The 14,660-nt window shown below is 38.7% G+C and overlaps 1 protein-coding gene across 12 annotated transcripts in view; it reads right to left on the bottom strand.

Moving 5' to 3' along the window:
- The window catches only part of NETO1 (neuropilin and tolloid like 1), a 77,153-nt gene extending 68,067 nt beyond the window's left edge, over nt 1-9,086 (bottom strand). For 8 of the 12 annotated variants that reach the window (XR_011807606.1, XR_005263686.2, XR_005263684.2 and 5 more), the window contains exons 1-3: nt 7,610-9,086; nt 3,992-4,045; nt 2,376-2,513 (exon numbers count right to left, since the gene is read on the bottom strand). Coding sequence is in view for 8 of the 12 variants with exons in the window: in XM_038175332.2 (XP_038031260.1) it covers nt 2,376-2,513; nt 3,992-4,045; nt 7,610-7,637 (220 nt within the window). In the remaining 4 variants the exon portion in view is untranslated. The remainder of the gene's footprint in view (nt 1-2,375; nt 2,514-3,991; nt 4,046-7,609) is intronic. The other 4 variants (XM_038175327.2, XM_038175325.2, XM_038175324.2 and 1 more) reach the window with 2 other exon arrangements.
- Between the last annotated feature and the right edge of the window lie 5,574 nt (nt 9,087-14,660).

The following is a 14,660-nucleotide window of genomic DNA, read 5'->3' on the forward strand; positions in this document are numbered from 1 at the left end:
AAGTTCCTCTATAGCATAATAATTTTTGTACTGAGTCCATGACTTCTGGATGACCTAAAGGACTTATTTTAGAAAGGCATCCAACCTGGACTTCAAAATTCCTAGCTGTTCCAACAGCTAATTGTCATTACTACCAAAATAGAAGAAAAAAAAAAAAAGGGGGGGGGGGGGGGGGAGAAAGAAAAAGAAAAAGAAAGTTCTAGCTGTTTGATCTTCTTATGCTGATCTTCTTTGACTGCTAGTATAGGCTCCACTGCAATCAAAAATGCTTTTCCATTTTAGAAACTCACAGTGTATGATCATGGCAATTTTTGCCAGCTCTTTTACTTTACCAAAGTAATTTTGAAATGATAAAAGGTTTGCATACATTTAAGATGAGCTAAAATACAGGGGAAAAAAATGTATCTTGAGATTAAATTCAATTTTATTACAACAGACTACATGCTGCAGTCCTCACTCAAGTCCTTTATAGTCAGTAGGAATGGTGTTTGAGAGAAGCCACCAGAATTTGCTGTAGATTGTGTATGATAGCAAAAAATAAAATGAAGGAAAGAAAGCAAGCAGACAGGAAAGAACCTGTTGATCCATATATGTATTTAAATTCAGGTCACACAGCTGTCAGAACCTGCCACACTGAGCTATCTAAGACATACAAAGAGGAGATAGGAATGTGGGGATGCTATGCTGGATCACATTAACAGTCCCCCAAGTATGCTACTAGATATTCAACAGCAGAGAGAAGCTATTCCAAGTTTTTTGAAATATTAATATTAATTACAGGAATCATAGGTATATAGAGATGTTTCTGGTTTATGCTCAGGTTTAACAGATGTTTAGGTTCTGGATTAGCAAAGATTATCCACTCCATATAGGAAAAGTTTTTCACTTCGTTATATTTTTCAGTCATATCTATATGTTGTAAAAAGAATGAATTTGAACAAATAAGTTATTCTAACTACTATATATGTATATTGTGTATATATATGTATATATGTTTGCCCTTTGGTGTGTCTCTTTTTGCCTTTTTCCAAAACAGTCACTTTTTAAAGTATGGTTACTAAGACATTTCTATTTATTTTGGTGACTTTTTTCAGACATATCTATTCCTGATATTTTTAGAAGACAGAAACAGGTAGAGCTGAATAAGTTGTGCAGTATACATGGTTTTCACCAAATTACATATTGATGCAGCTGATATTATCACAGATTTTAAGCTATGCAGTTAGAATCCAAACTTTAGCACACGGTTGGACACACAGTAGTAGAAAGCAAGTGTGTTGTAAGAAATTATGTGTTGTTTTCTTTTTTGTTGTTGTTTTTGTTTATATATATATATATAATATATATATATTATATATATTGTATATATATATATTTATATATATATAATATATATATTATATATTATATATATATATATATATATATAATTTTGTTTATATATGTATATAATAAGAGGTCTATTGAATTCAGGCTATTTCTTGTACTGCTCATTACTCCAGACTTGTCAACATGGAATTTCATCTTCATCATAGATGTTTGACTAAATATTTCCTTTAATTGTTCTTAGACATTTCTAATTTATTTTAAAACAGTCTATTTCAATAGTGTATTAAGCTTATTACCTATATTTTCATAAGCAAATAATTAATATGATAAAGACATGTCTTTACTATAAAGAACATTCAAACACCTTCTTACTAATGAGAGGAACAACTCATGGTTTAAGATACTGGATTAGGGTTTACAAAAGTGGTCATATTTTGTTTCCATAGCTCTTCTCTTTGATTATAAATATCTCCATGCCTCAGTTTTCTGAAGATGAGATAGGCTTACTTTCTCCCAGCCTCATGGGCTGGGAAAATAATTTGACTACTATATACAAAAGACATGGATTTAGCTTTTTTTTTGCTGTTGTTGTTGTTTGTTTGTTTGTTTTTCCTCATTCCTTTTATTCATTTCTAAATATTCTGTCTTCTGCCATGTTACAGCATTTTAGATTCTATACATTCTCTGAAAATACTGAAATAATTATACTGTTTATCACTAAGGAACTCCTGCATACTTACATGAGATAATTTATTAGTAGTATCAGAAAACAAATCTAGTATTTGCAAGTATTTCTTGGTATGTAATGCAACTTATTTAAAGGAAAGGGAAAGGCAAGGCAGGGCAAGGCACAGCAAGGCAAGGCAAGGCAAGGCAAGGCAAGGCAAGGCAAGGTAAGGCAAGGCAAGGAAAGGTTTTTATAAAACTTGCTTCTTGAAAAGATTGATCATGATCTTACAGGCTTTACCTACTGTTTACATATAGCAAAGTAAAATACATTTTTGAATCAGTTGAAGATAGAATACAAAGATTATTTTGTTGGTCACCTTCAATAATGTAGACACACTCTCTGTCAGGAGGATATTTGTTGGGATAATTGGGAGAAGTGAAGATGCCTCCTTCTGCATATTTTGTCCAAGTTCCGCACTGCACTGGTTTCTGTCCTTCGGCAGTAGTCTGCTTTTCTGTGAAATGATCACATTAAATATTATACAGTTAACTCAACTATTGTTATGTCCCTATGAAGCTTTGAACTCTCTTAGAGAATAAAAGAGTTTCTTCTCTTGGTGGTCTCTTCTCAGCTTTTTTCTTTTTCGACTGTGTATGATCATTGATCTGGAGGGGAATGAGTCAGTGCTTTAAGGATATGAACGTATAATTCTCATTGAAAACATAGCTTTTTTTTAAACAAAGAAGAGGCTTGGATGTCTAGGGGAAGTCATACTTATATTGCCTTTTAAATAACAACCTTGTAAGAAAAACATGTGCTCAAGAATGGGAAACATGAGTTTCCCACTCACATATCTCAAAAGACTCAAACATGTGCCTTGTCAGCAAGATACAAGCTGTTAACACCAAAATACGTCAGTCACAAAATCAAGAAAAAAATAAATAAATCACATCATACTGATAGAATGTAAGAACTGTTTTTATTTTACTGTGGCTTGACTCTAGATTCACCTGACAGAGATGGATGGAGGAAATCCTGGATTCTGATTCAAAAATATTCCTTATTTTTATTTTGCTGTTTGCTGTAGAATTAATAATTAGCTCTGGGGTCACAAATCACAACCCAGAACTTTCCTCTTCCTAGGTGAGTCATCAGAAAAGAGAATCAGTCCTTCTCATTTGCTTTCTTCCTAGCCCTGAAACTCTTGCATTCCTTTCAGCACACCCTCTGAGAGACTGGACATAAAGCTTTGAATCTTTTCAGGTTGAAGGAGATGAAGAATTGCTTCTGGATAGTAGATTCTAGGAAGGGTAGAAATTTCTAGACCTTACCCAGGCCTCCTGGGCAAGGCCTCCTAAGTGTTGCTCCAAATCAGGTGCCTCTATCTAACTGTTCTAGCTAACTTTAGCCTCTCGTGTTCAGAGATGAGTTGTTTGCTCTTATGATCAATGCAAATGGATACAGGATAATTCTTCCTGTCCTGAAACTTCTAAGGATGATTTTAACCACAAGAGATTTGCCTTGTACTCTGCATGCATTTCTCTTTCTTCATGGTCTGTATCCAAACTAAGGATGGTGTGGATCTTAATTTCCTAAAATGAATTCAAGCCTTCAGGGACTGAGCATGCAGACACAAATTCAGACACACACTGTGCTTATCATCTCTCCCTGCATGGCTGTCACCACACTTAACATCCAGGGTTTTCAAGAACCTTTTTCTATACTCAAAACTGCACAAGGAGCCAGGATACCTAATTTCAGATTTTGAATTCTACTTCAACAATCAAAAAGACTTTAAGATTAGACAGCTCAGTACCCAATCTGAACATGTCAATCTGGAAGGATGGGGGGGGGGGGGGGGTGGGGAGAGAGAACTTTACAGCCTTTGCAAGAGTCAGGCTAAGCCTTTAATTAGATATAGCCATGGATCAGGTCACTAACTCACTTCGGGCTTTAATATGATGTCTGAAAAAATGTCTGAAATTTACATACCTGTTCCTTTTTTGGTTGCCCCAGACAAATGTAGGATGATTAGACTTGCTACAACTGAAAGAGAAATATACATTAGATGATATAACAGTGTGATATGGCCAGCAAACAAATCAACTGTAAACACCTATCTGAAAAGGATATAAATTAAATTACTGTACAAAACCAATGTTTCATTTACTTGGATTTTTTTTTTTTATCATTTTTTTTTGATCTGCCTATGTATTTATCTCTGTGAATGTATCCAAATTAAGAGAAGTTTTTGGCTTAAAACAAAATTTTCAAGCATTGATGTTTCCCTCTTTAAAAAAAAAAATAATATTAGAAGAAAACATTTTACCAATATTTATATTTATATAATCATCAGTTGGTTCAGTAATAATAAAAAAAAAGGCTGTATTTATAGACAGAGACCTACTCAGGTTCAGTGTCACTGGTCTCACTTAGGCCCCTTGCCATGGCATAATAATATTTGAAAATAAGTACTTTCATAAGCTATGAAAAAAGTGAGGGGTTGTCTTTTTCCATTGAGGCATATGCAAACCTTTGGTGAAATAAATTATTGTGTGTGCTTAACAGTCTCATTACTCTAGTTTGTTTGACTAGACAAGGGTATGTTGCTTTATGCTGCAGTGAATTTGCAGTCTATTTTTCAAACAAAAATCTCCTATTTCCAACCATACCAAGACAGCTGGGGCTTGGGAGCAAATGTGGATTTTAACTGCAGATAATTCTTGAATTTCTGGGTGTTAAGGCTAAGAGGGAAAAGTTCAGATCAATAGCAATGAGGCTGGTTTGGAAGACCAAAGTGACTGGATAGCTACCTGATGAAGCAGACATGCACTGGTGGTAATCATATCTTTCTCCCATCTCCTATGTCCAATAGCCAGTTTGGCTATTGGAGAAAGTGGGATAGCAAGAGCATGAAAGAACAGGTACATGAGTTCCTGGAATGCTCAGAATTTTGACCCCAGATAGTTTGGCATAAAGCCCAGACATAGCACTCAGACTGCACTAAAGTTAGAGTGGAGATGAAGTTCCTTATTTATCCTGAGTATTTTGAATTGATCTGCTGCCATTTGTATTGTTGACTATGACAAGGAATTGATGGACCTGTAATCTTTAATAAATGTAATTGAAAGACATATTTTCTTCTTCTTATCTCCAAAATCAAATCAAATGCCAAAAATCATCAAGAGCTAGTAAGAAGGTACCCAAATGGTCCTTTTGAAGATGGTTCTTGCATACTTTCCAGCTTTTTTTACTGCGATTGTGTGCAATTTTTACCTTGAAGGAAGCAAGTCTCTTTGTATTTCCCATATTCTGATAACATGGAGATCTCTATTTCTATGCCTCTTCCTGTATGACAGAGGGCTTTAGCTCTACATGATGGCAAACTTATTAAAGAGGTAAAGGTCGTAGTGCTGGGAAAATGAAGGCTTGGCAGCATATTCACTATTTCTTGGTCAGGCTCACAGTCCCCGTGTCTTTTTGAATCCCCCAGCTAACAGAGACGGATATTGGCAGAGCTGGTGGCTAAAAACTCTTCTGTGTCATGGGCATTCAGTGAGAACATTACATCTTCTGCTCAGATCTGGATGCTGCCCAACCATTCATGCCTTTACTCTCCTCAGGGATAGATTCTGGAAATACATCCTAGCTGGGACTCTGTCCATCAGCTATGTCAGAATCTGAAGGCAATGAAGGACTCACGCATTCACTAAGTTGCTCATTTACTTAGCTGGGTTTCATGCAGTGAACATACTGCATCTATGCCTATAATACTCACTAGTCAAAATCTAATTTCTTAATATTTAAGGTGGTTTGTTGTTGGAATATGTAGCCAGCTGCCAACATTCTTTCTTCTCACAAATTTATAAAAGCTCTAATGGAAGGTACAGCAGCTAAACAAACCCTACATGAGAAATGTTTCTTCTTGGGCAATTAATTCATATATTATTCTAACAGCTTCCTTTCAAGTATTTTTATCTATTAACACTTCCCTGTTTTTCTGCATGTTAAAAATTGAAGTTCAGAGAATTAAAGAGATTCAGTCCAAGTTAACGGGACATTATTACACATATGAGAGCAAAAACACAGGTCTTTTCAATTCCAGCTGTTACCACTAGAAAGAGTGCTTCCAAGTTGCAGAGCCATGTTATTCCAAAGCAGGGAGCTACACTTACACATTAGCAAGCTAGTATTTATTATTAATAAGGAGTCAAAATGGTATTGATAATAGAATGTAAAATGTAATAGATAAGAAGAGACTAAGAGACTCTAAGCTTATTTTCAGCACATATCATATCCAGCATTTGGAGTGAAATACTTCTCCCATATTAAAATAAATAAATAAATAAATAAGAAAAAAAAATCTTCTTGATTTAGTAGCATTAACACCACCATTACAAAAATATGTATGATGCCAGAAAGTAATTAAAATTATGAGCTTTATGGGAAAAGATAACAAAATATTTTTCACTCAAGCAGTCAAGATAGTCCATTTTATTCTATAACCCCTTGAATTTTTCTTTCCCAAACAATGGGAAAAGAACAGTGTTTCTCACAGACGTATAAAATGAAAAATAAAGAAGAAGAAGAAGGTGATGATGATGACTCCAAAAAGATTAGTCACAGTCTTTTTTTCATTCAAAGCTGTCACTTGGGAAGCTTTGACAGTACTGTAACAATATTGGCATTATCCGGGTTTGGGAATTATTTCAAAGAAGTTTCCACTACATTTTTGTTGCATTCTCTGTCTTCCTCATCCACTTTTCTCTCCTAATCAAGAGTGTAATTATAATCACGCTTTCTATTTCCACTGATTACGCATCTTTGCATCTTCATGGATCCATGCATTTTTTTTTCATCACAAGTTGTATATTAAGAGATTTATCACTCTTCCAGGCAGCTTTTCAGAGGATATGATTTGGCATGGACACGGTTTAGCCTAGCAAAGAGTTTTGGGAAAAGCAATACCTGCCCATAGCACTGCTGTTTTACAGGTATGGGCGTAGGGTGATGAGCTGAAATAAAGGGGCCAGACAAGCCCCTTCAGCAGAGGGGACCCTCTGCAAAACTGTGGCAGGGGAGAGGGTCCTATCCACGCAGCCCGAGGTTTCCGACGAATAATTAACGCATTTGGCATCCGCTCCGAGAGGATTTATCCCGAGGGGGCCGCCAGCCTGGGACCCCGGCCCGCCCTGGCTTTCCCCGGCGCGGCGCTCAGTGCTGCCCCGTGGATGAGGGTTCGAGTCCCGGCCAGGGCATCACAGGAGCGCAACCGGCACGAGGGTCGCCTCTCTCCATTTACCCCCACCATACCAAAAAAGACCAGACGCGTCGCGCCTGGGTGACAGCCACCAGCCCACACGAGCGTGACCGTGGGGCTGACAGATACCTACCTCCCTCTGCTGTACCGCAGAGTGATGGGGAAGGAGGTGGTGCGGTTGTTTGTTTGTTTGTTTTTTTTTGGGGGGGGGGCTAGGGGAAGATTGCCCCCAGGGCGCGGAGTCTGGGCGTCCCGTTAGGCGAGTTGGGGAGGCAGCGGAGGGTACGAGCCCGTGAGCGGCGGCTGAGCTCAGGAGGGGAGGGGGCAGGCAGGAAGAGGGACATACTCACTGTGAAAGAAGCTGCGCCCATGGGTCATGTCTGTGCCTTACACAAGGGGCTTCGGTCTCCACTAATTCCATTTAGATACGGGAGGACTTCCAGTGACGGGGAGAGGATGGAAGTAGGAAAAGAAGAAGAAAAAAATCCTGAAGCCCACACACACAGCAGAGCAGAGCAGCCCTTCCTCTCGCTCTCTCTCCCTCGCCGCCCTCCACTAATCACCGCCGGCTCGCTCCCATCGCACCCGAGCTACCGGCAGCACCACCAGAAGCGTTGCATCGCGGCGGCGGGCAAGGCGGCGGCGGCGGCGGCGACCCGCGCATCCAGGTGCCGGCGGGCGGCGGCGGGGCGAGCCGAGCCCCTAGTCACCAGTTTCATACAAAACCAAAAGCAGATCGAAGCATTTCCTGCAGGACTCCGAGCCCAGCGACTTCCAGCCCTTCGGCTTCTTTTGATGCATTGAAGAAGGGATTAATGGGTCCGTCATCAGCTCCCTGTGCTTGCTCCTCTGAAGGGGTGGGGGTGGGCGGGAGGGAACCCAAAGAGGAGGGGTGGGGGGAAGAAAGATTTACCAAATAGGGGATTTAGTCATATTTGTGTGCAATGCGATTCTTATTAGAGAAGAAATCCTTTAAAATCGAACAAATCCATTTTGCAAAGCCCTCTCCCTATGCGTTGCATAGTATCAAGTGGTTGCAGTGTCAAGAGGATGAAAACACATTGCAGCGTCTCAAATCCTTTCTGGTAGGGATGGACTGAGATAGAGATGGATGAGGATAGAGAGATGTCCCCTCACTTCTCCAGTCCAGGGCGAGAAGCAGAAGAAAACCCTGGAGACTCTTCCATTTACTCAGTGCAGAGAAGGGGAGGGGAGGGGAAGGACGTGAGGGTGGCGGTGGTGGGGAAAGAATGATTTCAAAACTGGGAGAGGAAGAGTGACAGGAGAGGGATCGTTTCCTCTCACCTGGTCACTTTATGGATCAGACAAACCGCTCCTGAGTTCCTCCTTGAACTGCACCCTCCACAGGGAGCCTGAAAGGATTTTCCCCTCTGAGAAAAGACTTCTCCATTTGCACACACACGCACGCACAGACACAAGCACAAAAGGGAGCAATAAAAGTTTAGCTGTTAATCCTCCGGCCGCAGATACAATGATTGCCTCTTCCAATCAGCCCAGAGACGGCAGAAAAGTCTCTCCTTTTCTCTCCCCTCCTTCCCTTCCTCAGGCTTATCTTCCTCCCCAGCTACATCTCACCCCAGACACCTATCCCTTTGAGGTTGCAGAGGGCTAATGGCTAGCATGGGAGCACAGTAGGGAAAACATGTTCATTATAAGAGTAGTGAGAGGAACTGAAAGGATTTCAAAGGGATATAGAGAGAGAGGAGAAGGAGGAATGGAGGGACAGCAAGGGCAGCATCCCCTCCCGGACGAGGCAGCCAGGATGCACCCCTGGCTGGGCAACGGGATGAAGGGGGCGGCGGGGGGGGAGTGCTGTGGGGGGGAGGGCGGCGGGGAGGGTCAAGGATTTATGCCACCGAAGTGCGAGGGGATAGGATGTAGGATGGGAGCCCCTCGCCTGTCCACAACACTGCTGCGGGCGGGGGGCGACCTCCCCGGCCCCCACAGGCCGCGGCCAGCAAGGACTCCCCGCTCCTCTTCGGCCGCACCTGCAACGAGAAAAGTCTGGGAGCGCACCCCTTCCGGGGGGCCTCTGAGGGGACGAAGCTTTAAAAGGAGCAGGAATAAAATAGATCCGGGATCCGGCTGTGCACGGATGAGGAAAGGCAAAGGGGAGGCGAGTGCGGGTCAAGAGGCGCAGGGCGCGTTTGCAGGCGATCCCCGCGGCTGGACAGGAAGGGGCGGTGGGGAGGGACAGAGAGAGAGCAGTGGGGAGACCTGTTGTTCTTAGGGCGGCTTTTTAACCAGCTCTTTATTATTATTATTATTATTATTATTATTATTATTATTATTATTATTATTATTATGAAGAATTTGCTCCCTTAGGGACAGGGCTAAACTGCAAATCTGAGAGGTGAACGATGAGAAAGCCTAAGGATGACATTTTTTTGTTGCTTGTTTGTTTTCAGCAAATCTCTGTGCTCTAAGAAAGAGCATCATTTTTTATTTTCAGCCTGTGGATTCCCTGCTCTGTATTCTGAAATCAAGAATATATCTGCCATCGATTCTTACGAATGCAGCCAGTCAGCAATAGCAGCATGTGCTTTTTTAGTCTGAGGTGATCTTGGCTGGCACAATCCACCCAGCCAGCCATCACCTGAGCCAGCCAGGGTGATGCTCTGAGCATTTAAAAGCCCTGTTGGGTGAGAAGGCCACAAGATTCAGCTACGGGGCTCTGCAATACTCTCCCTATCATAAAGAATCTAGAAAAATAGGAGTCCATTAGAACATTCACCTATGTTTTGTGTAATCTTTCTCACCATTAGCAACATTGTCTACAACTGTTAATCTTAATAAACTATCTACTCTGCTTTCTAGCCATCTCAGCTCTTTCTCCGACCTTCTCTATTCTCTCCCACCTCAAGTTAAAGTATTTTATTTGTGCGGTAATTGAAAGTCATCTGATTTATCCATAAGATAAACTTCTAAACTACAGATGTGTAGAGGCTGCCTTAGCCAAGCAACAGTAGGCTAACTGAAGCAAGATAGTGTTGGAAACAGCCAGAGTGTTTATAGACAGTCAGATATTTCTTCTGCAGGATGATGCAGCCATCCATATGGCTAAGTTTCAAGTTATAGTTACTTTAAAAAAAGGTAATAGAACAAGTAGGCACAAAACAGCTGATTTTGCTCTCCTGGGAAAATGTGCTGCATCATATCATATAAGAGTGAGCTTCAACATTTCCCCTTTTCCGAGTTAGTGGGTTTTCTTTAAAGGTCTTAGATTTCTTTTGATTGGCACTCTTCATTTGAAGGACACCACTGCAATAATATTGACAAATAGCATGTACTACATAGCAGATATGTTTAAATTATGCCAAAATGTAATTGGTAATTGTTGCTGCGGAGTAAGACATCCACAAAATAGCTGAGGAATGGCCACAGTGACCATTGTCTGTTCTGCTAATGAGACCTTAAGGGGATATGTTAGGATTTGCATAGCTGGATGCCAAAAACCTTGTTCAAATGTGTTTGTAAGCAAGAACACAGGGGCTGCAAGTTACAGACCAGTCAAAACCACTTTCTACCTAAATAGATCTCCTCCTGTAGAGAGTCTGAAATGTTGAACTTCATACAGTCTTCACCACTACCCTTTTTGGCTTTATGTTCTATTTTGTTACAGAATCTGTTTGGTATGTTTTCCAAAACAAGAGTTTTGGTAAATACTCTTTCTGAAAAGGTACCAGCTCAACAGCCAGTGTACACCTTTTATTACACTGGTTTTACATTGGTAAATATTTTATAAGTAGTGAGTATTTTTTTTACATCTTTAATGAGCCAATATCATACCCTCACATTTTTGCTAAGTAGTAAACTAAAAGGGGAGAAAAGGATTCACATTTAATAGAGCATGAAATGCTTAAAGACTTTTTTTTTTTTTAATAGGAAAGATTATTGATGATAAACAATTTTCTCAAATGACATCTAAGTATTGTTTGGAATCTTTTGGTTTTCCTTGCTAAAATTCCCATTATTATTACTTTTTGATGCTTTTAAGGTTGCTGTGTTTGCTTTATTTGTTTTGTTTGTTTGTTTGTTTTAGGTTTGAAGCTAAATTTTGCATTTTCATTAGAGTACGAAATGTGTTCTTTGATTCAGTACATATAGCACAACGTTATTCTTTGCAGTTTTAACCATCAGTTACATAGCAATCTCTCTGTATTCTGCCAGCCCTCTTTCACTTTCACAGCTGAGTTTTTCTACTGATTTTTATGAGAATTTGCTTGGATCCAGAAGATTTTATTCAGTAGGACATGGAGCACTTCCTTCCTGTAGTCAGTCCTTAGGCACTGATCATCCTGAGGATGGTTAGTGTGGTAGAAAAGAGAACAACCATTTGAAGATAGAAGCAGTATGGAGGACCTTTTTGGCTGAGAACTACAAAATGGAAAAAAAAAAAAAAAAAAAAAAGACAAAAAAGTATGAAAATATTTCTGACAGTTCTGTCAGAAACAGTAGTGTACAATCTCTCATTTGGAGCTAAGTGAGGGTCTGGACACTTTAGCAGACAGAAGAAAAGCTTTTGCCTCTGGAACTCTGTTTTAGTGGTGTCTTGCTTTCTCTCTTCTGTATTTAGTCTCCATGTTTATACAATAAATAGAAGAAGAAAGCACTGGGGGAAGAAGAAGCATAAGGAAAGAGATTAAAAGTACTTTCTCCTTTTTATGATAAGGGAGAAAAATTAGAGATGAGAATTGAAGTATCTTGCTTTCATTTGTAACAAGTAATAGAATTAGACGAAATATAAGAATTATTTTCTCCTTGAACCAAATGGTATCTTTTGGACAATTACTCGGTCTCAGTTAATAATTTTGTAACATGAAGGTATCCTAGGTAGGATATTATCCCAGTAGCTTTTTCTGTTAAAATATTTTTTTATTAAGACAGAACTAAACCAGCATTTATACTTTTTCTTGGTCATTTCAGCTTGTTTCATCCTAGTCATATTCTGCCATTGAATACTGTTCTATGTCACTTAATAACTACATGAATTAATTCTTCTTGGTGTAGATAAAAGACTGAAAAGATTCAAAGTAGCCATGAGTTACTCCCACACTCAGAAAGAACACCTTGAACTGCAATAAACAGATAAGTTCTGAAATGGAGGAGACTTTGGCTTACTGCTTTATGAATAGCAATCTACCCTGCTGAGGATGGGAAAGAAGAAATAAGAGAATGATATTTCACTTCTCTACATTTAAAAAAAATAAATGGTGTGAATTCTATGCTGACGTATGTAATCACAGATGTACTTTTTGTCACGATCTTGTTGTGAATGGTTGTTGTTGCTAGAACGTAGCAAATCCAAATGAGATGCTCATAATAATACAGCTATACACGGTGTGACATTTGGAAATGCTAAAATGAATCACCAAGCCAATCAGCACATCTACATTCTTGCTTTGGTTAAGATTAGGAGTGTGGTTTTGAAGTTATTTTCCCAATTGCCCCCACTTACTGCATTTTGGATTGCAAATTGGAGCAGTCTATTTCATTACTTATGGATGAAACTAAACTGAAAGATGAATTCCAAGATCAGAATCTGTTTTCCAGATCCTAAAGGGCATGCAGTCCACAGGAACCGAGTTATGTTAGTGCATAATAAATTCCCCCAAAACAGATACAGACAAGGTGTGGAGACAGACCATTTCACCTTAAGATAAGCTCTCTTTTCACTGACTTATTCATAAGTGTGGACTTGCCCACTATTTCTTTCAGCTGGGATCAAAGCTAAAACAATGGAAACCACAATATACTCTTTTCTTTTTGTGATGAAACACATACCGAGAGGCAGAATTTATATATCAGATGGGTCGCTGTTTGATATTAGGATAATGGCATCTTCTGGTCACTTCAAATAAAATTTATTTTCTTGTTATCCATTTCCTGGACATTTGTAGACCTCTCTACTGTAAGTGACTCTGGGGCTACACACTTTCAACTGAATATCCTGAACACAGCAGGGATAGAGCACCTCTTCTCACTACCTTTTCTTGGAAATGTAAGAGTTTCCCTTCTTCAATCCAGCTTGGGTGATAATACTTAAATATCAGAAGGAAACAGTTACATCTAGACAGAGAAAGAAGAAAGATCTGCTTTTTAACTAGAGTTACTCATAATTAGCCTAGGATTTACTAGGTGCCACTTGGACTATGCATGTTATATACATGATACCTCATAATTCAAAGAGATAATAGACTTTTCTTTCTACAGGATGCTTTATTATTATTGTTGTTGTTGTTATTATTTATTACTATCTGATTTAGCCTCACTCTGAAATTGAATTAATTAAAAGGTTGTGTGATACAGGAATTGACAAGCCTGCTTATTGCACACAGTTTTATTAGGTTTTTCAAGAACAGTGGTCTCAAAACAGGGTGCGCACACTCCAAAGGGTTCACAAGACAATCCATTGGGGTGGAAGAAAAAACATTTTTTGTACCATTAACAATAAAATAAATAAACACAACAAAACAAAATAAAACAAATATTGGTTTAAAAATAATGTTTAATTCATCTTTACCTCATTTTTTTATTTCTGTTTTTAATATATTTTATAATGTTCACAATACATTAGTATAGTATATAATTTATGAATAAATAAATGTGCATATATTGGGGTTGCATGCATGTGAATTTTAAGAATTCACAATCTAATGCCTTTGGAGATCACTGACCTGGAAGTCAACCTATCATCTCTGGAGTAAATGATACTTGCAAAAGTGCTAGTCAGGATTCCATTTCTGAGTCTGAGATACATTTTGCACATGGGTTTCAAGGACTTTTGATTTTACCATTGAAGAATAAGGGTGATTCCTAGCAGAATTCATGAGTACAGCATATGTGGTGGGTTTTCTTCTTTTGTTATTGTGTTTGTTGTGGTTGTTTGGTTGGTAATTCACATGTTGGTGAATTGGTTTATGAGTTAAACATAGACATTTCAACATGAAAGAATGTTTGAAATTCTATTATTATTGGAAAAATATGGAAGTTGTTAAGCAGAAATATTGAACAGTTCTCTTTTCCAATTCATTTAGTAGGGATTTTTGTAATTTCTACTGTTGCCAATATAAAGATAAAAAAAAAAAAAAAAAAAAAAAAAAAAAAAAGGACTAGAAAAAACTTCTAAATAATCAGTTTTCAAAGAAGCCACAAGAATCTCATGGCAAAACTGAAATGGCAGCAGCTAAAATTAATTTTTAAATCTGTATTTTCCTTCTTACAAAACTTTTTTTTAACCTTACAACATAAAGAAAAAAAATTTGAAACTGCTACTTACATTTTTCCTAAAAAATTTCTAGCTCGTTGCCACACAATAAGCATATTAAGAGAATGTCAACATTTCTTTTACATAGGTCAGTCTAATTCAAATCATAAATA

Source organism: Anas platyrhynchos, chromosome 2 (genome assembly GCF_047663525.1).
Source record: "Anas platyrhynchos isolate ZD024472 breed Pekin duck chromosome 2, IASCAAS_PekinDuck_T2T, whole genome shotgun sequence".
Lineage (NCBI taxonomy): Eukaryota > Metazoa > Chordata > Aves > Anseriformes > Anatidae > Anas > Anas platyrhynchos.